Below are 26922 nucleotides of genomic sequence, written 5' to 3'. Positions count from 1 at the left end.
AAGGAATTACTAGAACTACACTACCCTAAACGGATATTTGAAGCTTGCTTACTAAGTCAACTGGAGATGGTCTCCAAGGGACCATAATCTTACAGTTTTTTTAACGCTCTGGCTCGCTTATCTTTCCTAACAAACTTGATTTATCTGAAGAAAAAAATCTAGGGATGGTCGATTCTGGGGAATGGTACTTTCTGGCGAATGGTTTTCTGGCAAACGGTACATTCTGGCAAATGGTTTTCTGACATATGGTAGTTTCTGGCGGATGTCATTCTGGCGAATAGTTTCCTGGCGAATGGGTTTTCTGGCAAATATCGCACAATCAAAAAGTGTAGATATTTTGTGTTTTAGCCTGATAACTTTTGCCCCCACAGTAGATTCGAACTCTTGCCCAACCGGTGAGGCAAAAGTTCGTTTAAGACAATCAATTTTGAAACTGTTATAACGAAAAATGGGTAAATATTTTGACACAATTTTTTTCAGCAAAATTATAAGCAATATGGTGAATGTTGACTGTAGGGTATTTATTTTGTTTCAACTGCTATTGTTTTTCTGGAATCTTTCGTTATACTACTAAGACCGAAATTTTGCCCCACCTTATTCTATGTATTTTCACGTGTTTAGTTGTGTTCCTTTCCAATTCAAATGTGGAACGAAGAGACTCCCAAATATAAAAAGAAAAAAAAACAACGAACTTTTGGAATTTTCTCACATTTTTGGTAGACAGCACAACCGATTTGTATGATTTTTCTTTACCTGACAATATATAGCCCATATTTTTGTTTTGACAAATTGACTAGGAAGAAAATGGCGGTGAAATAAATGTTATAAAGGGGGCTTTAGGACATCTCGCCGAATGACATTTGGTCGAAAGTACATTTGGTCGAATGGACATTTGGTCGAATTGCTTTGGAACATTTATTTTGGTCGAATGGAGTTTAGTTGAACGAAAATTTGGTTGAAAACTTATTTTAAAATGGGTTATTGAAAGATCATGTGGTAAAATTGATAATTTTCTTCTAAGTTTTGCAAAGTTGATAAAATAATGTATTCTTTTGAATAATTATGCCAAAATCTAGGATTTCGATGATTATTCAAATGAGCTTTTTAGAAGAAGTTCGTTTGTACATTTACTGAAATATTTAGCTCTAGTGAATTTATTATTCTTTGGAAATATCATCATTCTTTGAAAAAACTGCTCAACAAGTTATTATATTACTCAGCGATGCGAACATTATGTTTTACTTTTAATTATTCTTTTGAAATGTCATTATTCTTCGTTATGAACTGCTGATCTCCATCTGATGGAAGCATTTGGAGAGAAGCTCACGGACGTGACTAAAACGGCAGGAAAAATTTGCTTTAAGGAAAACCTTTATGGCGAAGCAAATTTTAGATGTCGGTAACTCTTCTTATGGCTTATTATGACTTCCAGCTTAATAACATTCCTCAAGCAAATATATGGCTTTACTGACAGTGTTGATGACCTAGGGTGAATAACAGAGTTTGCAGTAGAAGCTTGGAATTATTAAAAATGAAAATTGTGCTAATTCTATGTATCGGAAAAAGGAAGACGAGTTGACTGAGGCGACAAAAGTTGACTTGCTTCCATTTAAGATCAGCTTATCTCGAACCGCAGAACATGCCTGAACGAAAAAGTAACATGAAACGTCAAAAACGCAAGAGGTTGATTAATACGTTGGGAGAGCGTCCATCAATCTGACAACAAAATTTTGCTAAACACATATACCATAAGGCTGATACAAATATTAATTTTCTTTTATGTCCGAGACCACTTGGAAGGTACGAGGGGGGGTATAAAAATAAATGAGGAACAAAAAAATAAAAATGAAAAAAAAGTTATTTTTTCGAATTTTTTATTTTTGACGATTGTTGTAAAACTTTTTCCAATCGTAATCTGGATCATTATTTTACCTGGGTTTTACTCTAAAAATTAAAAAAACCTAACTGATGTCAAAAAAATGATGAATCTCTTTTTTTCTCCCCTTCAAAATTTTTGAATTATTGGAGGGGGGTGACATAAAAGAAAATTAATATTTGTATCAGCCTAACTTTCTGGCCTTTATTTTCTCAATATGGGACTGCATCAACTTCATGTTTTTCCACAACATTTTCAAACAAAGTGTGGTAATTTTTATATGCATAGTAAAATATACTTTAAAGCATGGATATTGCGACGTAAAAAGGTGTTGTCTCGAAAATTAATATGGGACAGTTATTCTCTTATGGGTAGAGTTACTGAGCACGTGCTGCAGCCTTAGGTGCAGGAGCCTCATTGCTTGCAAGCGCACGAGAGCGCTGTACATTGTGAGACCTTTTTTGGTGCGCCTCATTTTCCTTGAGATGTGTCTCACTGCGGTCTCATGCGCTCCGTCACATGTGCTGTTTAAAATTCAGCACAATAACTAAAGTGATTACAAAAGTTTTCAACGAGGATTGAAATTGTAACTTTTGGATCGCGAGTCTTCGACCATATCATGTAAGCCATCTAGCAACCTGCATAATGAGACGAAAATAGCTGTAGAGGCTCTTCGTTACTAAGCAGTTGTTTCACAACTTGGATACCGATGGCGAGCCGTAGCGCCGAGCAGCGCATGAGACGAGTCTCCCCGAGAGCACATCACCTAGCGCGCGCTTTTAGGATTTTCGTGAGCCTCCTTCTAGCGCAGCACACTAAGATTCCGATGAGCTGAGAGACGGTTTGGTTGGAGGCTCGTCAGTACATTTATAATAATCCTGAGAAATATGTAACTCTACTTATGGGCAGTATAGATTGTTGGTAAAATGACTGATACTTTTTCAATTATTCAATCACTCTTGTATTAGCGACAAAATGCTACTCTAGCCAGACTAAACGTAAAACTTTGTTTCCATACTTTTTAGATTCGACCACAATCATTCGACGGTTCGACAAAATATCATATGCTTTCTGTTGCAACTAAACTTTTTCGACCAAATGTCCATTCGACGAAATGTCCCTTCGACCAAATGTATTTTCGACCAAACGTCATTCGACTAAATTTCATTCAACCAAATGTATTTCGACCAAATGTCATAGATTCTATAAAGGGTAGTGTACGGGTCCCCCCGAAAAATCGCGATACCTTCAAAACCAGGTGACCAATGATCAAACTCCACACATATTACGTTTCAATTCAATTTGTATTCAACATAATGAGTGCCATCATACTCAATAACTTATACTATTGCTTAAGACCAAATGACGGTGCACGGGTAGAAATCAGAAACCAAAAACAAGGTTATGACAGTAGAAGCATTAACCTAAGAATGCTAATGTCGCTGCTGTTCGTGTTATCAACATCTAGTTTGCCACGCGCTGACAGCTTGCGTACCGGTCCTTAAAGTGTCAAATAAATTTTAAAACCGTCCACTACAACATGGCATCGAACAAACAATGAAAAGATACAGGTAAAGGTGATAGTAAACTAATTCAGTTTTGTGAGAACAGTGCCACTAGCGTTCTACTACTAATATTTCTATTGTTATGACTCATGATATCATGATTCTAGGGTGTTTTCATCTTATGAAAATACACCATGATTTGGACTCATGATATCATGGTTAGGTTTTTGTAGCTGATTGCTCGGAATCATGATTCAAATGCCAAAAATGCTGAGTCGCGCATCCGTTTATGATCGACAAAATAAAAAAAAGTTAAAAATAGCATACATTGAGATTCGAGCCAAGAACCTTCCGATTGTAAGCCACGTACTCTACCACTCAACCGCTTCGTCATCTTGGATCAAGAATAATCGATACGGATGAAATGAAGCAAAATGCGCCGCTTAGTGTTTTCACACTGGAAGTTACGCTTATGATTATGACTCCAGGAATCATGATTTGTGATCCTGATATTATGACCTAACCGATTTATGAAATTCATGATTTGTGGGGATCAGATTTTTATCCGTGTGCGATAATGGTAAAAATTCGTTTTTTTTCGGATTAAATTTATGTTTGCGGTGAATTTCAAAATGCCTGCTATATAATTATTTCATATGAAAGCTACATACTTTCTCCATACGATGCCATTAAGTTTGCTTTGTTTTGAGAAGAATGATACGTGAAAAAATACTTCAATTTTTATCAAAAATTCACCTTTTTTCCAATTCTCAACTTTTTTCCCTATAAATATGACCACCATTTAAAGTTTAATACTCACAGATTGTAATGTACATCGCCATGTTGGGGCGGTAGCTGAGGGCTGCTTCAGTGCCTCCTTGGCTTCCTGATGGCGACCTTGCGCGCTAAGGACACTTCCAAGATTTCCGAGTGCTGCAATCGAGAACGAGAAGAAAAAAAAAGGAAAAACATTCATTAGAGAACACATTTGCATCTTTTATTGCCACAGCTACGGCGGCGGTGACACTTCGGGCTTTGACGATGAAAGAAGCGGTAATTTAACAAGGTACTAAGAGACACTCATCATCAATCTCAACGACCATTCAGCAAACAAAGACGAACTCGCCTCAAGTGTATGGAAGATCTATTTCACCGACGAGTTTCCCTCCCGATGCCTCCTGTAGAGGTGTTTATAAACTTTGCAATTAGCGAAATTATCACTCATAAAACTTTTGCTATCATTTCGTGGGAGCACTTGACGACATAATAATCGTGGTTATCGCCTAAGGACATACCCAGGACTCATACACAGCGCCTTTATGCTTCCGGAGAAGCTTAGCCACCTCTCGCTCTATTACTACTTTCTGTGGCGTCATCGGGACATAGATCGGAAAGATTTTTACCCGGGACGAAAGGGAAGGGACGAGTGAAAAAGTTTGCTCATGATTAAGGGTATCGATATACATCTTTGTCATGGCGATACGAAAACGAAATATGGAACGTTTGGTACCGTTTGAAAAAATAAAACTCGCCAAACGAATATCCATCGCTGCATTTCGTTTCGAATGGTGTTTGACGAAATCATTCGAAATATCCTACACCCTTACTCAGGACCGGCTGCTCTGTCGCTCTGAAGGATCGTTCCTGCGGGTGGATGTGCAAAAGTCCTTCATTCTCGATGTCACAAACGAACGAAACGATGGTAATGACGACAATGACGACGAAGAATACGACACAGTCAGGGAGAAGAGCTGTCAGCAGCGCCCTGAAGATGATTGACGCGCGCGCTTGGAAGACTCATTAAGCACTGACTGGCGAGAGTTCCCTCATTAATATTCCCCAACGATCAGCGCGGATCCCATCAACAGCAAACGGGTGGTGAGGCACTGTCGATGCGTTTTTTTTTGGTTTTAGATGAGATAGCAAAGTTGAAAATTTCCGTCATAATTAAGTTTTTTTTTTGTTTTCGATGATTTGGAAGGATCGGTTACTTTGCAAGCAATTTAATTAATCGAATAGCGTCGTCACCTAGAAATTTTTCATGATGGGAAAGAGCATGAAATGTGGAAATCCTGAAAGGGGTTCAGTTTTCCTCATTTAGAAAAGCATTATTTTTTGCCTCACCTTCACGCTGTTTTTCTTGAGGTTTGGACATTGACCTTCCTGGAAAGCATAAGGATAATTATTCAATTCTGAAGAAGACAAAGTACCCCATTTATTTCAGAAATTTCGCCTTCTTCTTCATCATCTCTATGGCATACTACTAACTAAGACAGAGACTACTTCTCTGTTTAGTGGTCGGACAAGCTAGTTTATACCTGGCATGAACACAAAGGTTTTCTTGAACTTGTACATCGAGTAGTTAGTAAGAAGATTTTTCTATGCGCGTAGAAGTCTAGAAATGTGTGTAGAATTTTCACCCACCACCGTGCTTGTCGGTTACATAGGGACTGTGCGTATGAATTAGTATTGAGTTCAATGATCGCTCAGTGATTCAAAAGGATGGTAGACATTAGAGTTAAATAATGCAATTTGAATGCCGGTTGCAAATTGTACATTCCCGGCCCCAAGAATATACTATTCTTCACCATCAATGGTGCCATCGGATGACAGCGGCTTCTGCTGGATCTGGATGTATTCCGGGTTGAACTCCACCGGTAGCAGGCAGAGCATATTCACTGCACTCTTCGTGACTCCAGTACTGGTCCAAACCGAAGCCACCCAACAAGCGTCGACTCTACCTATTGACCACTTTAAGGTGGCAGATTTTTCATCACGTAGCAATACATGGCGCCACGGACGAGGTTAGCTCTTATATTCGACTTGAGCAGACGCTGAGATAATCTTTGTGCCAACATCGCCAAAACTGTTGAGACAGCGCTGGACACATGCCATCGCGAGAGAAGGTTTTCAGCAAGGTCATCCGGACTTGGCTCAAGAAGCGCTTTCCCGCCAAGAAATGTCCTGGAGTTATACGGTTTCAAGTCTTTGTGAATCTTCGGACATAGTGGTAATCGGTCGTGAGTTTAACGTAGCTTTCGGCAGCATTGCATTTCTCAGGATGCGGCGAGATTCGCCGAGGGTTGGTGATCTGGGAGGGATGAAATGGAACTTCGATGTTGTGGTTTGAGCAGTCACGAGTTCCGGCGTCTTGATGTTGTTGGGAAACTAACAATTGACGGAACTTCTTTCAGCTCTTGCTGGGCTCCCACGAATTGCGGACTGTTGTAACAATTAATGTTGCTGAGTTTGCCGCGTCTTTCAGTAAAGCTATAGGTACTATCGAAGGCCAGTTTGTGATTCGGGGACGGAAAAATTGCTACATTTTACAATGGTTGTTTTAAAAACGTATAGTTTGAATGTGAAACCGGTTATTGTAAAGTAAATTAAGTGGAGAGCTGAACCGATCTAAAAAAGTGTAGTTGCATTATCACAGCATAGCGCTCACGACATCTTTGCAGGAAATACTCCAGCTGCCCCAAGAATACCTTTGGGAATTTCCTGACCATTTCTTTCGAAATTTTCGAGGGCTTATTAGATAAATTATCTGCGAGATTCAAAATTCCGATGAAACAATTGTGGTGGTTTTTAGAACAATAGGGGATTTTTACTATTTCGGTACAAAGTGGGCCAAAGGGTCTCAGATTTTCATGAAACTTTTTCAACAGACAGGGCTCATCAATATATGAAAAAAAAATTAGAAAAATTCAGGGTCGCTAATTTTCCCGGAAAACTCAGTTGGAATTTTTTTGTTTTCCTCTGACACTATTACTTTGAAAAATCATAACTCAAGAACGAAGCATCGAAGAAACAAGGTTTTTTTTTATGAAAATGAAAAGCAAACTTTTTCAAAATAAAAAAATATTAACTGGAAACAGTTTTCCACCAAAATTTTCCACCGTTAAAAAATTCGTAAAGAAAAATCCGGAAAAACTATGCTCCAAACTCGTGGAAATTTTCAAACACATATTTTTGTGAAGATAATTTCATAAGCTTTAATCGCTGAAATTTTTGAAATGGTATTTTTTTCGTTTTTTGAGTTATGACCAATTTTGTAAAAAATGTGCAAATGTGCCATTTTGAGCCTTTCTTTTGAAAAATCATAACTCAAGAAAGAAGCATCGTAGAAACATGAACATGAATGATTTCGCCATTGGGCATCACTACCCCAAATTCTACCCTAAATTTCGAATTCTATATCCCCGATTATATCAACCCTAGAGACATCACCCTGAACGCATCATTATGCTATTGTCCCGAATATATACAGGTATGTTCCGTTTTTATCAACACGATCGGCGATTTTCAGTTGATAAAAACGGAACCGTGACAAAAACGGAATAATTTTCTTAGACAAAACATTTCACAAATATGAAATAAAAATTGCAGTTTTGTCAAAAATAATTACACATTTGCATATATAAATGCACAGCATTGATGTTTAGGAGCTGTGAAGAGCATTAGGATTGTTCATTCTTATAGGTTCGTAATGAAAGTTGATTGCAGACTCCAATATGATTTTGTAATAAATCATTAATAGTTTTTGGTTTTCTAGTTAGAATTTCAATAATGTAATATAGAATATTTAAAACGATAATCACATAAATCTCCTTTGTTTCACAAGGTACGCCATATTGTAAAATTAACTACAAGGAAGTAGGGCAAGCTGCATCATCATATTTTTTTAAGAAAGATTAAACAAGAAACAACTTCTTTTTCTACTGTTCATCCTCATCCTTCTGCGTCTCTTCTTCTTTATGGCATAACATCCAATGAGAAGAGGTCTCCTTCTCAACTTAGTGTTCTTATAAACACTTCCGCAGTTATGAACGAACTGAGAGCTTTTTTTTGCCATTTTTACATTTTTGTCACATATGATTTGATAATTAAATGTGAAGTTTTGTTGCGAAAGTTTTGCCAAATTGAAATGAATTTCTACCGTTTTCTTATGCTTTGAATTGCCAAATTTAACTGTAAAATGATTGTGGTGATATTTTTTTTAAAGTTATAAACTACCAACTGTAGCATGTTGTCGACCCAGGCTTTGGTTCACTTTTGTTCGTTGACAGCTCAGTCAGGATGGAGTGATTCATGCTGGTGAACCGGTTCCGCTTTCTGTTGCCGTTCCGCTATCATTGCGTTTGGGTCTTTACGTTAGATCACTAATAACTGGCAATAAACTTACCTTAAGTTCTAGTTTTTGTTGAGTTAAAAATATATTAAATACTTAGTGGTCCCGTCAACCTTTGTTTTGCCATCAAGTTTTGTCGGCTGCTTGGGCACGTCAGGAGTTAATCATAATATTAACCTCCTTTTTTCCGAGCAGCCCAGATAGCCGCGTAGTGTCGGTAGCGGTTGTTTCAACTGGCTAAGAATTAACACTACGGACTGCCTGTTCCGGTGGTAAAAGTCCACCTCACACCCTAATTTATGGTGTGATGCGACCGTGCCTAGGAATGAATGGTTAGGGGGTCTAAAATAAAACCTAACCGGTAACGGAGCTGTGGGGTACCAGGGCGGCCTCCACAGTAATGAGTCCTTCCTGTGCTACCCGGAGCAATGGTGCAGGTGACCTTGTGTTTCTCCGAGATAATCGGCTGCCCTTCTTCAGTCTCTATCCTGAGGCTTAATAAGGGTGGGATTATGAATATGTTGACTTTTAATTTAAATTATCACCTATATGGATTCGCATTATGCGTTTTACACAGTGTATTCTGTGCTCTTTCGCCTTTGGCGACTTTAAATAGATACCGATCTGGTTTTTCGTGCTGAAGATTGCAAAAGCTTAATCCTGTCTAGTTTGGGTAGTGGCTACGGTTAGGTTAGCTCAGATCAATCTTCAGCATAGAAGAACAGCAACGATCAATCTTTGCAGACTCATGCAAAAATGGTGCAGCCCAAGTGGCGCTAGTTCAAGAACCCTACTTTCGTAGAGGAAATTTCTATCTAGGTAACCTTGTGGACCCAGTTTTTGCTACTTTCAGCAAACTTGAAATGGCAAACTCGCGTTCCATGCCCCGCGCATGCGTGCTCGTTAATAAAGCAATCGTTGCTACACTCATTTCTGAGTTGACAAACAGAGATGTATGTGCTGTCACAATTGATGTTTCTGTTGGTGACCTCAACAGGAAATACGTCTATTGTTCGGTATATTTACCACATGATGAACCATCCCCAAACGGATGACTTCAAACGAGTTGTCGTACACTGCGTTACAAAAGCCTTCCGCTGATTGTGGGCAGTGATGCCAATGCTCATCACATCATCTGGGGCAGCTCAGATATCAATTTGAGAGGCTCCAGTCTGATGGAATACTTAAGTAGTACAGACTTTGGATTACTTACATAGGCAATCGCCCAACCTTCATGGTTTCTAATAGAGAAGAAGTGTTAGATATTACGCTCTGCTCGAATAGAATCAGTCACGAGTTGACGAATTGGCAGGTATCAGATTTTTTTTTTTTTTTTTTTTTTTTTTAATCTTTATTGAGTGTATTTTAACACACAGAGGGGCAGGTATCAGATGAGGAATCATTATCTGATCATCGCTACATCTTCTTTGAACATTCAAATGTAACTGCGCAGACTTTGCGTTTTAGGAATCCCCGATCAACAAACTGGGAACTCTATATTGAATTGGTTGCGACAATTTCATGGATATTCTCCGTCCATTGAAAATCCAAGTTGATCTGGATGTGCGTTGATACTACAACATCCTACATTATGGAAGCTTTTGAAGAAGCATGTCCACTGCGGTCTGTAAAGACTACAAGAGGGGCCCCATGGTGGAATTCCGATCTGATTAGACTCAGGAAACAATGTAGAAGGAGTTGGAACAGACGCCGTTCAGCTGGATCAGAGTCGTTCAAGTCGGCTCGCAAGCCTTACAAGAAGGCTCTTCGTTCTGCTGAACGATCTGGCTGGAAAAAACCTTTGTACAAATGTTTCCAGTTTGAGTGAAGTCAGTCGGCTGAACAAAATCCTTGCAAAATCTAAGGATTTCTAAGTGAACGAAATTCGCTTACCTAATGGTGACTTTACTTCTTTCCGATGAAGAAGTTTTAGAATGTTTATTCAATACACACTTCCCCGGATGTGTGGACATAGCATCTACGGATGAACCAAATGTCTTTTCATGTAGTTACGAGTCTCTTGCCTCGGCTCGCAGTATCGTAACTACTGAATCGATTCAATGGGCACTTAATAGTTTTGCTCCTTTCAAATCTCCAGGAGCGGATGGGATTTATCCAGAAACACTCCAAAAGGGGTTTGAATTTATCAAACATGTTTTGAAAAAGCTACTTGTAAGCAGTTTTGCTATCGGGTATATTCCCAGATCCTGGCGTGATATTACTGTAAAGTTTATCCCAAAGGAGGACGTGCGTCGTATGAGGAAGCGAAGAGTTTTAGACCAATCAGTCTGATCTCTTTTCTTCTGAAATGTCTGGAACGCATTATCGATCATCACATCCGTGATGTTTATTTGTCAAACATGCCTCTTCATGTGAATCAACATGCTTACCAATCTGGAAAGTTCACTGTGACTCTTTTACACAAAGTTGTATACGATATCGAGAAAGCATTCACTCAGAAGCAATCCTGCTTGGGTGTTTTCTTGGATATTGAGGGTGCCTTTGATAACGTGTCTTTCGATGCCATATTGGAAGCAGCACGAAACCATGGGCTACCTACAATGATTACCAATTGGATTCATCAAATGCTCAAAAACCGACATCTCTTCTCGACATTGCGTCAAGCAGTGATTCGAAAATTGAGTGTTTGCGGATGCCCCAAGGGGAGTCTTGTCACCACTTTTGTGGAATCTCGTAGCAGATACGCTATTGAGGCAGCTCAATAATAGCGGTTTTCCAACATATGGATTTGCCGACGACTATCTAGTTCTGATAGTTGGTATGTGCATAAGCACCCTATTCGACCTGATGCAAAGTGCTCTTCAGGTAGTCGAGAGTTGGTGTCGCCAATATGGCCTTTCGGTTAATCCGAATAAAACATCTATTGTTCTGTTTACGGAAAGACGAAACCGCGATGGAATTCGACCTTTACGTCTTTTTGGCACTGAGATTAATGTGACTGATCAAGTAAAGTATGTCGGAGTCATTCTAGATTCCAAACTTTCATGGACACCTCACATTGATTTCAGAGTCAAAAAAGCTTGCATGGCCTTCGGTCAATGCCGGCGAACCTTTGGTAAAACTTGGGGCCTCAAACCCAAATATATCAAATGGATTTACACAACAGTTGTTCGACCAATATTGGCATATGGATGTCTTGTGTGGTGGCAAAAGGGCGAAGTGAGAACAATCCAATCAAAATTGGGCCATCTCCAAAGGATGTGCTTGATGGCGATGTCTGGTGCGTTCTCTACAACTCCCACAGCAGCGCTCGAGGCCCTTTTCGACGTTGTGCCACTACACATATATCTTAAACAAGAAGCACTTTCTTGCTCTTACCGTTTATGGGTACTGGATCTACTGGAGAAAAATCCAGTGAATCGTAAATCTACACACACTTCGTTGTTTCCACTTTTGGTGAATTGGGACAAAATTGTCCTTGCTCCAAGTGATCTCACAATTGCTTGTCACTTTCCTTACAGGACATTTATCACACAATTCCCTTCACGGGAAGAGTGGACGTCTGGCTATTTGGAAAGAAGTATATCAAACAATATAGTATGTTACACTGATGGCTGTGGAGTGCAATCAGCACTTCAACAGCGCGTAATGGGTAAAGTCATATACTTCTGTTCAGATAGTCAAGCTGCTATAAAAGCTCTCGCTTCGGCCAACTCAAGGTCGAAGCTTGTTATCGCATGTCGAACTCAAATTGAGGAACTGAATTCAGTCAACTCTGTAAACCTTGTATGGGTACCTGGCCATTCTTCCATCGTTGGAAATGAATTGGCTGATGAGCTAGCTCGCGATGGAGCATCGCATGACTTCATTGGCCCTGAGCCGGCTATTCCAATTTCGAAGTGCTGGGTGAAGCTTCAGATAAATTCTTGGGCGGCAACTCAGCACAAGCAATATTGGGAATAGTTTGGAGTCATGTCGTCAAACAAAATTGTACATTACTGAGCCATCTCCAAGGGTGCTCAGAGCGTTGACAGGCCACTGCCGACTCAACTATCACATGGCAAATATTCAGCGTGCTGACTCATTTGTGTGTGATAGTTGTGACTCCGATTATGGAACTTCGTATCACCTGATATGTAACTGTCCAGTTTTTGCGCAAATGCGATTCCAATTACTTGGCAAACACTTATTAAGTGAAACTGAATTCAGAAGCCTGAATCTTCAGGACATTCTGTTATTCTTAACCCGCTGTGGTAATGAGCTATAGGCTCTCTTTACGCTCATGCGTTTTGCAGTGCCCTTTTTAGGGCGCTGTTCGAACCCATTGTGGTGTGGAGCTACATGCTCTCATTTCGCTTATGCGATCTTCTCTCTTCAAGGGACCCCACTCCTATTTCTTCCCATCTTTCCCTTCCCTTTCCTCTCCCATCGGGTAGATGATGAAATAGGCTCAAATATGGCGATGGCACAAATCTCCCAACTGGTGGGGAACGTGCCTTTGGAGCCGGCCTTCTGATACCTTAAGTTCTAGTTTTTTGTTGAGTTAAAATAATATTAAATACTAGTGGTCCCGTCAACCTTTGTTTTGCCATCAAGTAGGCTGCTGAAAAATGGCATGCAATCTCCTAAACAAAACGACTGATTAATTTCCAAGTGTTTTTTTTTTAGTTATTCCTGATAATATTCCATATCGTTTTCTTCACTCTAACACGTCAGAACACTTAACCAATGCAATAGTGAAACAATCATGTAAATCAATCAGGCGATTTTTAAGGTGTATAAACACTATTCCATTATTATTTTTTACCTTCTATTATCTTGGTATTTGATATCCATATTGATGTAGTTCCGAACATGTTTTGAATAAGCCACATTTCTCGGGGCGTCTAGAACCAACTAAAGAGTGGCCATGGCAGCCGATGGTTCTGAAAATGCTTCCAAAAGCATCATCTTTGAAAATACTGAAGTGGCATCCACATATTGATATGGTGGTATAGATATATTCAATCAAAAAGGAGTAACTTACAAAACGGGCCCTACGATTATTTTTTAAATTTTGCGCAGACAAGCAGCTTAACCATCGAAAACGACTGTTGAGCAAAGATTTGATGGAGATTTTCTTCTGATAATAACGGTCAGGGAAGCATCGTGAAAGGGAATCCATTCAAGTTTAACGATGCAAGCAATTCATGTTGGAAAACTCGTGACAGAGGGTGGAGTGGGTAGGGTACTGTAAATACAGAAAAACGATGGAAGCCATATTTGAAACTTACCTTAAATAAAATTTGAATGATGTTTGTATGTCATGAAATGGCTTAGGAATGGGCTATCAGAGTTTGAAAATTGTTTCATAATTGTTTTCCTGAAGTGCTCCTGTGTATAAAAAACAAAGGATATTCACTGGAAAAGTCGAAAACAAGAATGAACAGCGCTGTCTTTTGTATGGAATATTCAATGGTGTTTTTCAACAGCCAACATGACGGCAAGACGAAGTTTGCCGGAACCACTAGTTCTAGATACATTCCGGCTGAATTCATTAAATATATTATACTATAAATCTTTGAAGGAATGCCTGAAAAAAAAACAATGGAACATTATTGAAGAAATCCCTGAAACATTAATGTGGTATTCCTGAATACTTGTGAAAATTGAAAAATACAATCCTGTAGGAATTTTTGGAAGAGATACCTAAAGAAATCATAAAGTGAGCACCTATGTGAATCGTTAGTAAAATTATCGATGGTGGCTTTAAAGAAATGTTGTATCTAGTTGCAGTACTTCCCAAACTGGGTGCCATAGTGCCTTGTCAAGTGCGCCGCGAATTAAATCATAACTTACATATTATGAATGTAAATTCAACTAATAACTAGCAAATAACCCCTGTTCAAATTCGCTGATCGCTATTTGTTGATGTACCAATTTATTTCAACATATTCAATTATCAATTGCTCTGGAATCAAATACTGAAAAAAACATGAAACTTCTAAACTATGCGAAATTTAGCTTAATGATGTTAAATTTTCAAAAAAATAGGGGAACCATTTATTATTCATTAATGTTGATTCTTGTTATTGAGTGGTTTTGAAATTAAAAGCAAAATATATTCTCTTCTTGCGTCATATTAAACTGAAAGAGGCTGTTTGTTCGAAAATCGACGATAAGAATAGAATTTAACATGGGAGATGTAGAAGCGTTTTCAAGGATTTTAAATAAATTGTGGGGATTAGATGCAGAAGGTTTAAAATGAAAAACAAACTAATTTTAAGTAAAATGAAAAAAAAAAACAAAAAACATACAACTTTTTGTTTGTAGACCATTCAAGTATGTTTCAATGAAGAAGTTTAAGTTTTGTGCACAATGCAAAAAGCGGAACAAATCGACGTTAAATCACAGTACAAGTTTAAATTCCAAACGCAAGAGTCAGATAATTTGGAGATCTCGAAGAATATCACCAACAGTAGAGCTTGATGAATATTCATTCCAATTGCAACACTATAGCTCTGTAAAACTCTCAATATCTTTTGAATCTTTTAAGTGGTCTATCTTTTAAGTCTTTTAAATCAGTGGACGATCTGAAAAGATCGTGTTTTTTGAAGCTTTAGCAGGTGCTAAGCGGCAGTTTAAAAAGTTGTACCAATGCTCAAACATTCTTTCATCCCAATTGTATTTAGTAACTCATTGATTACCAATCGACCAAATTTTCATTCAAGAGCACTGTTTTTTTTTTGACTAGACTTGTGTTCTTAAAATTATAGAGGTGGTTTGAATAAACTTTCACATATGCACAATTCTTCAGCAAAAAAAGTTTTTTTTTATTCAGTATGGGAAGCAACATTTGAATTTGAAAAAAAAAACCAATCTTCCCGACGAAATGTTATGAAACTTTCAGGGTGTGGACGTTTTGTTGGGACTTACCCTAGTTGATAAAAAATCTGAGGTGCACGCAACTTCAAACTTCACGAGTTTCATCAAAATTATTGATGCTTCAATACAGTTAACTCTCCCTTACTCGATATTCCGTATCTCGATATCGAGTTAGAGAACCATAGTAAAAGTTGGTTTTCATGGCTAACTCGATAGTCCCTTCGATCACAGTTGCACTGGTTGTGTGTTCTGTAACTCGATACCTCCCTAACTCGAAAAATAAAACATACCTCCATTTTGATGCCACAGTTTGTGCTTGAAATAACAAGAGATGAATTGAATAAAACAAATCTTATGAGATTAGATTTAAAATTTTGAAATAAAATCGATATTACTAGCACGCTGGTTTATGGACAAGAGGTCGAAAGATAAAACGTCAAAAGGACAAAAGGTCGAAAGACAAAAGGTCGAAAACGATTTGCTTGGTGAGAAATTTTCCTACATTGAAAAAATACTAATGACCTTTTGTCCCTTCATTTCATTACTTCGACCTTTTTTCTTTGGACCTTTCGTCAAAAATTCTAGCACGCTAATTCGCGTGTTTGGGCTTATAGGACCTCAATACGGCTAATATAGACCATGACATATCTATAATAGCACTTATCAATTCAATTCAATTAGCACGCAAGCAGAATTAATGTGCTATTTTATTACTTGGTTACTTCACGATTTTCAAAGGAATTAAAGGCATGGTCTAAGCATGTAAAAATCCTGATTTCAAACGAAGTGGTGATTAAGAACAGGGGCTCCACGCAAAAAACATATTTTGAGAGGTGCTCCGCCCGCATAAAATGAATAAAATGGTCAAGAACCGACGATTAACCAACAGAGCTGCGATTTCTTCAAAGCGGAAGACTAGGACCACTAGGTGGCCATTAAAAACCAGACGACGGTGACGACATTGACATGACCCAGACAACCAAAATGTACGCGTATAACGAAATCACCTGGAGGCTTTGGACGTGCAACATTTCTCTTATAAGATGTCGTGAAAAGGCCTTCTACGTACAAAAGTGGAGGTGATATACGTGCATATGTTATGTGATGAATTATATCATACAATGCGAGTGTATAAATTTTCTACCGAACTAACCTGTGATCTTATGCGACTTAACTCATGATAACAAGTGTTGATTTGACAGCTGCTACGGATTGATTCGACTTACTTTGTACGAGTGTACGGGACGGAACAAAATGTACAAATGAACACAGAGGAAACTCATCAATCTGACAATTTAATCCCCCGCGTTTTACGGGTTTGATGTAATTTATATGAACAAACGAATTATAACGTGAACTTTGATGCGACTTCTGGTTATCTGGGGATTCTGGAACCACGAATGCAATTTTTCAGAAGGAATTGCAGGTCTCTAGGTTAATGGTCATGATTTGACCATTTTACCAGATTTTTATCATGACCATACAGTGAATATTCAGGATGACAATGTCATTGATATGATTCTTAAACCACGAATGTAAACTGTTTAGAAGAAATCACAGTCAACTTCGAGGAATTGTCCACTTTTCCGGATGTTCCGGGTTTTCCGGAGGACCACACAGTGGTGATTTATCACCAGAAGACGTCAATGACATCCGATTCTGAAATCACGTATGAACATTATTTGAACGAAATTGCAGCTCTCTAGACCATTTTTACGGATATTCCATATCTTCCGGAGGACAAAACAATTACCATTCAAGATATTACGGAACCAATGACGTGAACATTACTACGAGCCGTTTAAAAATCCTCGACCAAACCGATTCTCCAAATTTAACTTAGTTTGTTAGGATGGAAGGGAACGGATAAAAGAATTTAAGAATATTTGAGAAATCATCGAGAATATTGATAGATTCAATTATTAGTGGATTGTTCACTTGATGTTGTCATTCATTTGTCATAGCATTAACTCCAAGAAAATACAAGCTTTAGTTTTGAGATAACCAAATGGGTTGTGCAGCATTGCCACAGAATGCAGTAACTTGTATGATCATGAAGTCAAATAGCTGTATGTTGTTGATAGGGCTTAAGTGAGATTCGATCGTTTGCCAAAAATGGAAGAGCAGTTCAACATGATGGAAATGAAAACATTCATTTATCATGATTGACCAAATGAAAAATATACATTTTGTGTGGACTAAAGATATGACAAAAAACATGAGAAAAGAATATGAGAATCGTTATTCTGCACACAGTTCGTTATCACTTTTCGTGAATTGGAGTAATTTAATGTCTTTGTTTTAGTATGGCTCACTAATATTCCTTTCACGGAAGAAGTAAACATCTGGCTATGTGGGAAGACGTAAATCAAATGACATTGTATGTTACGGTAATGGCTCCCTTCTCGAAGACAGAGCTGGTGCTGATGTATATTCTTGTAGGCTTAAACTGGATCAGTTTTATCCACTGGGTAGACACTGCTCCATTTTTTTGGCGGGAATATTAACCCTTCCGTTTATAGTGCAATCAGCGCTTTAAGAGCACGCAAAGGTTAAACAATAGAAAGTCAACTCTACATAACTCGATGTTGAAGGGGCCATCAAGTAAGGGATATATCGAACAATAGCATACAAAACCAGTGCAAATGCGATTTAAGAGACAATCGAGGTAGCATTGAAAACCAACTTATACTATGATCCTCTAACTCGGTATCGAGATACAAATTACATCGGGACAGATCATCGATTGGTCACAACTAATTCAATATATAGCGTACTGATTCATTTGAGTAATAATTATGAATGCGAATATGAAACTTTGTATTATCTTATATGTATCCGTCCAATTAACAACATAAAAATTCATTCAACGTGGACCCCTGAGAAGAATAAGTGCTTTTGTAAAATCTTTCTTGTTACAGAAACTAATTCATTTTTTTTTCTCAGCGTAATGCTTTTCAATTTAGAATCAAAATTACCTAACATAAGTACGACATCGTCGTAACATCTCACCATTTTAATTTTGTTTTCCCTTTAATCACAGCACCCACACACAATTACAGATAAATACTCAGCGCAATCTCAATTTTCACTGCATCCCACTGCTCGGCTAGGATCCTTCTCAAATTGTGACGACGACGCACGCCTTTGCTCCGAGCCCTAGTCCTTGGAATCCAATTTGCTTCCATTTCCCTCCGCTGGCTCACAAATCAGCAATAAAACAAACCCCCTGTCGCACCCTCCGAGAGCACTCAATCCAGTCAGTCGGACGCAACTTTCGCCAATCCCAGCTGGTTTTGTATGTCGGGCTTAGGTACCGTAATCCGGAGCCGAATTGGTCACTGATGGAGAATCTCAAGGATTTTAATAAACTACTGTTCAATGGGCCCCCGGTTTACGGTACCCACCTTAGCAAAAAAATCGCAAAGCTCATGCAAGCGCACCCCATCTACCGTCATAGCTTGCAGCGATGGGGGAGCGAAAAGAAAAAAAAATCGCTTACGCGACGCTTTCACTGCGATTACTTACGGAGTTGAGTCAGGTAATTTATAACTTTTATTTACCTACCGGGCGGCCAATCTCGGTATACTCGTTGCTTTCGCTCGCTGGCTGGTTCTTTTGCTCATTCCGGAAGATCACGGGGAGTCGAGAACTCGTCGAGAAAAGCGTTGGAACGACGACGACCAAGACGACGTCAGACATTCCTGAGGGGAAAGATGATTCCAGAGCGCTTCTGCTTCTGCTTCTGTATACATGCTACCACAATGTTTCTGGTTTTCATTGCTGGCAATCTCCTCCGCAAGTGGAAAGTGGTCTTAGCGTGTAGATTGAAAGAAGAGGGATGGTACAGTTGGGAGGGAGGAAGGGGTACTTGTACCAGACAGACAGTGTCAGTGTATGAAGCAAACGCAAATGCTGCTGGGTCTTAGAGTGTAGGGTATGTTTGGGTACTTTCTTCGTCTAAGTATGTCAAACGTTATTCGAATAAGATTTGAAGATCCAGCGGTTTATAACATTTTGAAGGTAAGGACTATGACGAACTTAATTTTTAAAATTCAAACAACGATAACTTTAAAACCAATGCATCCAAACATTTCAGGATTCATTTAATAAATAAAAGTCTCAAAAATATGTCAAACATGTAAATAATGCTTTCTTTAGTTTTGTTTAGGTATAAAAAAAGATCAAAAAGAGCATTAAAAAACATTTTGCCAAATTGACACCATTCATTTAAAGGTACACCGAAAGTTTATTATTTTTGGACAGAGCTTCTTTTGAAAACAGTTTGATTTTCTTATGTGTTAGTAAATATGGTTCGTGCTTATAACATAAATATCACTATAATTCCACATTTCTAGCACATTAATATGAACAAAAGGTGAAAATGAAAGTTTTCTCTTATTATTGTTGCTAATTGAATTGTTATCATGTTGAGAATGTTACGGCAGTAGTTGATACGATGCATGGTCAAAAATTAAATAGTAAGTGCAAAAAACTTTCTCTCATGGTACAATCATCTTGAAGCATATACTCAAACTTCAACAACATATGAAGAGTGGAAATAAAGCTAAGTATAAAGATACAGGGAATTTTCCAAATTTGGTTCGTCACAGGCCTTATATCGCTTTATTTATAATCTCGCTCTAAAAGCCATTGATAGTTTTCATCTCGGTCCATTCATTAGATTAAAAACAACAAGCTATTCACTCGGTTATCACCTTTATGGGCGAGATCATGCATGGCAGAATTCGTGCTCATTTGATTTTGTAGCACGATCAAAACAAGCGATGAAAAACATTTCATCTGCATCGGTCCATGACGAGCAATGTTTCGCAGGTTGTTTTAACCGTGATAAATAAGAACAGCGAACGAGAGCCCCAAAGGTAGAACGATGATAAAACCCGTTTCATTACTGTAGACCAACTTCATGTTATGACTGAATGACGATGTAAATGATGGAACGACACAAAACCGTGTTCTTGAAGATGCATTGAACAGAAAATGTAATTTTACATCTTGACTGGCACGAAAACGATTACACTGTGATCGCCTTTCCCCAAACTAGACATTAACTTATTTTAAATTTAACATAAATTCACGTCATTTTCGCGTTTCTCGTCACGTTCGCTTCATTTATCTGCATGCAAAAGACGTTGAAATACATGATTTTTTGAAATTTCCGACATCCTATAGCAATACTGTCCCCAGGTTTGGAGCTTGTCAAGATGGATTTTGTCATGCACTGTTATTCCCTTGATCTAACCAGAGCTGTAGCAGAAGATGATTAACAGACTCTCATGATGTGTTGTATGTCATGATTGTTACAGAGAACGATAAGTGAGATATATTCTCAATTCTCTCTGAGTTCAATCCCTGGGCGAGATCATAAGTTATAGGAAACACTATGCAGATCAGTGCATATCATTCTCTGATGCTATGTGTACACAATTCGCTTCTGTTGACAGATATGTTGATATCACCTTAAGCAGTGGTTTCTCAAAGTCTTGTCGATAAAGTTAATAATAATTAAAAAAAATCACTTTCAATTCATCTCAGATAATACAAGAATACTGCTATTCAAAAAAAAAACATTTATTACTTTATTCAGGCAGGAGTCTACCAAGTGTCTTCCTTAAAGCCTGAACGTTGAAAGCCAAAATGTCGAAAGAGACAAAATCTAGGAAAGACAAACGTCAAAAGTAGTAAAATTTCAATAACGATTTGGCATAATTTTCCAGACATATTTTTCTCACATCGTATTTGATTGATTGTGCGTTAGGAACATAGTGTATTATTAATCCCTTCGCAAGAGAATCATTCTCGCAAAAACCAAAATTTTGTCATCTTCTAATTGTTTATTTTCGTCGTTCCAGCATTCTACGTTTTGGAATTAAACGTTCTGTCACCTAAACATTCATAGATTGTTTAATCGAACACTATGTAAAATAAGACATCTGTAACACAAAGTTTATTATTAACAACTCTCGACTTGTTTCTTACGACGTTTTGCCTTTCGACATTTTGTCCCCAGACAAAATACGAGTCCAGTAGAACCTGGTAAAGACTGCAACAAATAATTTCTTCAGCAAGTAGACACACATCTTTTCAGGAGTTTTCTGAAAATTTCCTCGTAAATAACAACTAAAGATTTTACTGCAGTCCCTCAAGAATTTCACCTGAAATCCACGAAGCTCTTGAAGTTGCTATGATTGTTTCAAAAGTCTTCCTCAATTGTTTCTTAGCAGCCAAATATCGGTAATACCGTAGAAAGTTCGTTAAAAAATTTGCTAAGAACTCGTGGTAAACCTTGTCAAGCTCCAAGAATTGTCGAGAAATCCTCTAGAGATCTGTCAAAAATCTTACCAAAAATTAATCAATAATTATTTATTTTAAGAAGAAACAGTGAAAAATTTCAAATTACTCACGCCTTCCAAGAACTGACACGGTTCTGAGGATTATCGAGGATATTTCACTGAAAATGACATCAAAATTACCGATCTTCATAAAATCCGGAAGCTTAATCAGGGATTACTGTTGCATCGAAACACCGAGTACTTCTGAAAGTATGGGAAGACGAAGAAATGCTCACTGGCTGGTTGGATGGCCTCATATGCCCAATCTACAAGAAAGGTCGTTGCCCGAACAACGCACTTGTTATAATTCTGTATTATTAACTGATATATGACTAGTTGTAGTCATATATCAGTTGATAATACACAATTATAACTTGTGGGTTGCTGAGGTGGAGTGAGCCAATTATAGAGGGATTACCCTGATGAATTTGGCGTACAGAGTTATGTCACGCAACTTGTTTAACAGACTGAGACCGCTCAAGGAGTCCTCCGTCGGTGAATACCAAGCTAGTTTTCGTGAAGGCCGCTCGACCACGGACCACACTTTTGATTCTACCCCATTACCCCGAATGCCATTTCCCCGAATACCATCATCCCGAATTCTATTACCCCTAATGTACTAATACCCCAAAAGACATTTCCCCGAATTTACAATTATCTTGACATGATGATATTGATGACGTTTCCCCATTATATTGGAATTTTTGGTAATGTCATTCAGGGTAATGGGTTGTTCGGTGATTTGGAATTCGGGGTAGTGGCATTCGGGTTAAAGACATTCCGGGTTGTGGGATTCAGGGTAAGAATTATTTCAAGGTGGCGACGAAATCAGTGAAAAGAAATGAGCTGTGGCAGATAATGTCTAAACATGGTTTTCCGACGAAACTTAATAGGCTAATACGTGCTACGCTGGATGGTTCGAAATCATGCGTACGGATAGCAGACGAGATGTCTACCTCGTTCGCAAGTCGTTTGGCATAAGGTTGTTTGGCATAATGGTCATTTTGCATAATGATTGACTTAAAATAAATATCGGCATTTTTTAAGCTTTTACCGAGATCAACACCACCGAGCCCATAGCAAAAAAATTTGGTAGGTTCTAAACAAGTGTGGTGTTCGTTCAGAAATTTTCCAAGCTAAAAATTTCAAAAATTGTTGTGACATTAGAGAGCATTACTAAATAAAACTCGTGACGGGTCTCTGCATCTCTGAACATAGAGTATCTTCGAGTTTGTTGCGATATACATATTTGAAAACAGTAAATTGGCAAAGAAAGTTCGCAGTTATTCATCAAGGGAACGCTCATAGAATATTGCGCTGCAGATAAAGCTCTGTCCCAGTTTGGACGTAACACTCGATAAAAATTACTAGATAAAAGAATGGATTTTTTTTTGCAAAATATCAAAAGCTCTAATCCAAAGATCTAACAATGCGACTCAATGCAAAAATAGTCTTTATACGAGAGCAGATTATTTTTCGTTTAAAATGTATAAGACTCTAACGCAAAAAAGTGCTTTCAGAACCATCGAAGTGATTGTGCTACTTTTCCCCGAATGCCATTTCCACGAATGACTGGTTTCCCCGAAAAATGGTGACGTGAAAGAACATTAAACAGTCAAAAGAAGGAAGTATTCTGTCATTCTCGGCTATACACATGTTGGCAAAAATGCTGAGGACGGTTAAACTCGAAAGAACCGCCAATTAAATAAAGAAGGGTGCATATTAGATGGTCAGTTCATTCACTACCCTGAAATCTATAAAGTCCAACAATTATGAGTGCTAAAGACTTTTCGGGGAAGCGGGCTAGTCGGGAAACAGGATATTCGGGGAAACGACATTCGGGGAAAAGTAGCACAAGCCATCGAAGTAACTGCAGTACCGTAAAATCGGGTGTAATTGATCAGAAGGGTGAAATTGATCATCGTATCACACGATTTTATTTATTCGTAATGGAGTATTCATATCAATGTAAGCTGCAGTAAATGAATGTTGTTTGTCGTAACTATTGTCAAGTTGTGTGTTGTGAAGCTTTTTGAGTTGAAGAATGTTTATTACTATGAAAATAATGTAAAATTTTAAAATCATGCGCGGTGCTTGGGCACGTCAGGAGTTAATCATCAATATTAACCTCCTTTTCCCGAGCAGCCTAGATTTTTTTTTTTTTTTTTTTTTTTTTTTTTTTTTTTTTTTTTTTTTTTTTTTTTTTTTTTTTTTTTTTTTTTTATTGATCTGAAAAAACATTAACAAATATCAATTATCTAATACTGTGTACAAATCAGTGGCATGTCTTGTCATAGGAAGAGTGTTTTCTATGTAATGAACATATTTACCTATTATTACTAACAGAACATCTCTATGTTCTCTACCAAATCTATTCAAACTTGGAAATTTCAAATCATTAAACTGTATAGCATTCGTTAATTGTAATTTCAAACCTACTAATTGCAACATATACGCCCATAAAACTCTACTTTGCACACAATTCATGTATTTATGCGGCAAGTCCTCAACCAACCCTGGACAAAATGTACAGAATGGGTGAGGAACTCGCCCATGCCTATGAAATTGTTCCATATTTGGAATCTTTTCATTTACGAAAAGGTACAAAGAGGAAACTTCATCAGAATTCAGTCCTCGATGATGAACATGTTTCCAAACTGTTTTCCAGTGCTGTTGGCGATACTTTTTTTCAATTTCTGGACGCGAAAGTTTTGCTACGTAGTATGAATACAACGATTTTGAGCTCATCTGGTCAGACACTGACGATGGCAAAATTGCAAGTTCAGTTGCTATGAGTTTTATATACCCGAATCCGGATGGGTATACTGTTCTTTGTGCTGCATCTGCTTGATCAGATCGAATGAAATTATCTCTAATATAACTATATTCATTATTTACTAGCTTGTAAAATCTATTAACAAGTAATGATTTGCATTTCCTTTCCACATCATGAAGCCCTAATCCTCCTCTATTTTTAGGTAATATCAGTTGCATATACCCAACTCTTTGCTCATAATTCTTCCACAAGAAGCTTCCTACCAACGATACAATTTTAGCTCTGTATTTACTAGGTAGTTCTATTATTGAACCTACGTACCAAACTTTCGATAATGCGAAAGTGTTGAGAAATTTTACTTTTTGTATTTTGTTCAAGTTCCTCGATTTGTGCAGCCACAATAATTTTGATAGGCTGCTAGAAACATTTATCCAGTTTTTTTCGATCATTTCTTTGAATACATTGCAAAACAAAATTCCTAAAATTTTAATACTTTCTCTTATATTCAACCATTGTGGCTGATACAGCAAATCAGTGCCACCTCCTATTATCAAACCTTCTGTTTTGGAAATATTCAACCTAGCTCCTGAAACTGCTCCAAAATCGTTGAAAGTATTCCTGATTTGCTCTACTTTTTCAATGGAATCTACCACAACACTTACGTCGTCGGCAAAAGATCCTAGAAAGTCTATATCACCATTACAGATTTGCCTCAATTTCTGCATCAGTGGTTCCAAATAAATAACAAAAAGATGCATAGACAAGGGATCTCCTTGTCTAACAGATCTTTTAATATGTATTTCCCTACTTAATCTTCCGTTTATTAAAATTCTCGAAAATGACATCGATCTTATTTGTTTTATCAAGTCAATAAATCTACGATTGATTCCCATCCTCTCCATGGTTCCTAGCAAGAATGAATCTTCCACTCTATCAAATGCTTTGTCTAAGTCAAAGGAGATTAAATACGCTTTTTTCCGTTTCAGCTGCAATTCTGCAATCTTATCCCTTAGAGAACACGTTATTTCAAATATATTATGATCTTTATTCGCACATTTTTGATTAGGCGAAATTATATAATTCATAACTTTTTCTAATCTCATTTTAAGTATTCTGGAACAAAGTTTGAAATCAAAATTCAACAACGTTATCGGCCTGAATTGATTTATTGTTTGACTTTCGCAGTTATTTTTCTTTTTCACCAGAATCACGACACCGTCACAAAAAGATTTGTGGACATGTCCATCAAGGAAATCATTGATCACTTCTGTAAAGTCTGTTTTGATAATGTCCCAAGTATCTATGTAAAACTGTTTCGTCAATCCATCATTTCCCGGTGCTTTGTTTGAACAACTTTTCTGAATTAAATGAAACACATATAATTCATCGACAAATTCAGTTAGATTATCATTTTCAACCAAATCTTGTGGTAAACGTTTTTCCGGGTAAAAATCCGTGCTGTTATTTACGAGTTCAGAATTGAAAAGATTTTGAAAATGTTCAACAATGTGGTCTTCTATGACATTATAATTTGAACAATGATTTCCATTGACCTCCATGTCTTTTATTTGTGTTTGATTGAATCTGCGTACTTTTTCAGCCAAATGAAAAACTGAAATCGACTCACCAGCTATAAAATTCTCATTCTCATTCAATTGAAAAACTGAAAACTCTCGTTGCAATTTAAGCATGATTCCCTTAATACGATTAATCTCCACAATTTTGAGTGGATTTAGCAAGTATTCTTCATAAGCTCTCCTAAGAGCACAATACCAAATTTCCATTGTATCATTGAAAGCTCTATACATTTCCCTTGTCTTCCACTTAATGAATGATGCTATTTTTGGTTTAGCATATTCTGTCCACCAAATGAGTGGTGAACGATAATACCTTTTCTGTGAAGTCCAATAACGCCATTTTGATGTAAACTCTTCCCTATTCTGTTCATTCATTATCCTCGATTTATAACGCCACATGCCGCGGCCATAGATTCGACCTAGATTTGGTAGTTTTAGTTTAATGATTAGAGCTTTATGATCTGAAAAGGAATTTACATTCATCTTTCCGCTTACTATTGATTGCTTTAAATCTGACGAAACGTATAATCTGTCTATTCTTGAACCTACACCAGCGCGCACAAATGAATAGTCCACGCAACTCACATTAACTGAAGCCCACGCATCTTGCAAACGCAGCTCTCGAATTAATGCTCTCAAATTCGTGCTGTAGTTAGTGCAACGTTCGTTGGAACTGTCGATCGAAGACTCAATACAGTTGAAGTCCCCTCCCACCACCAAACACTCTGATGAATTCCGCAAATAATATGGAACAACTTCAGCAAAAAATGCTTCCCTCAATGTACGATTGTGGGATCCGGATGGCGCATATATGTTGCAAATAATTAATCGATTTGCTATTTTGATTTTGATTAATCTTGAATCTAGACTTTTTTCAAC

At 37.7% G+C, this 26922-nt stretch overlaps 1 protein-coding gene across 1 annotated transcript in view; it reads right to left on the bottom strand.

The window, feature by feature from the left end:
- Positions 1 to 4183: 4183 nt before the first annotated feature.
- The window catches only part of LOC5572373 (transmembrane and TPR repeat-containing protein CG4341), a 681544-nt gene continuing 658805 nt past the window's right edge, over positions 4184 to 26922 (bottom strand). Inside the window, exon 6 of the mRNA XM_021839643.1 lies at positions 4184 to 4314. Coding sequence (XP_021695335.1) covers positions 4184 to 4314 — 131 coding nt within the window. The remainder of the gene's footprint in view (positions 4315 to 26922) is intronic.

This window comes from Aedes aegypti, chromosome 2 (genome assembly GCF_002204515.2).
Source record: "Aedes aegypti strain LVP_AGWG chromosome 2, AaegL5.0 Primary Assembly, whole genome shotgun sequence".
In the NCBI taxonomy this organism is placed as follows: domain Eukaryota; kingdom Metazoa; phylum Arthropoda; class Insecta; order Diptera; family Culicidae; genus Aedes; species Aedes aegypti.
Note: the sequence above shows the minus strand (reverse complement) of the source record. Positions and strands in the feature narration are given on the sequence as shown.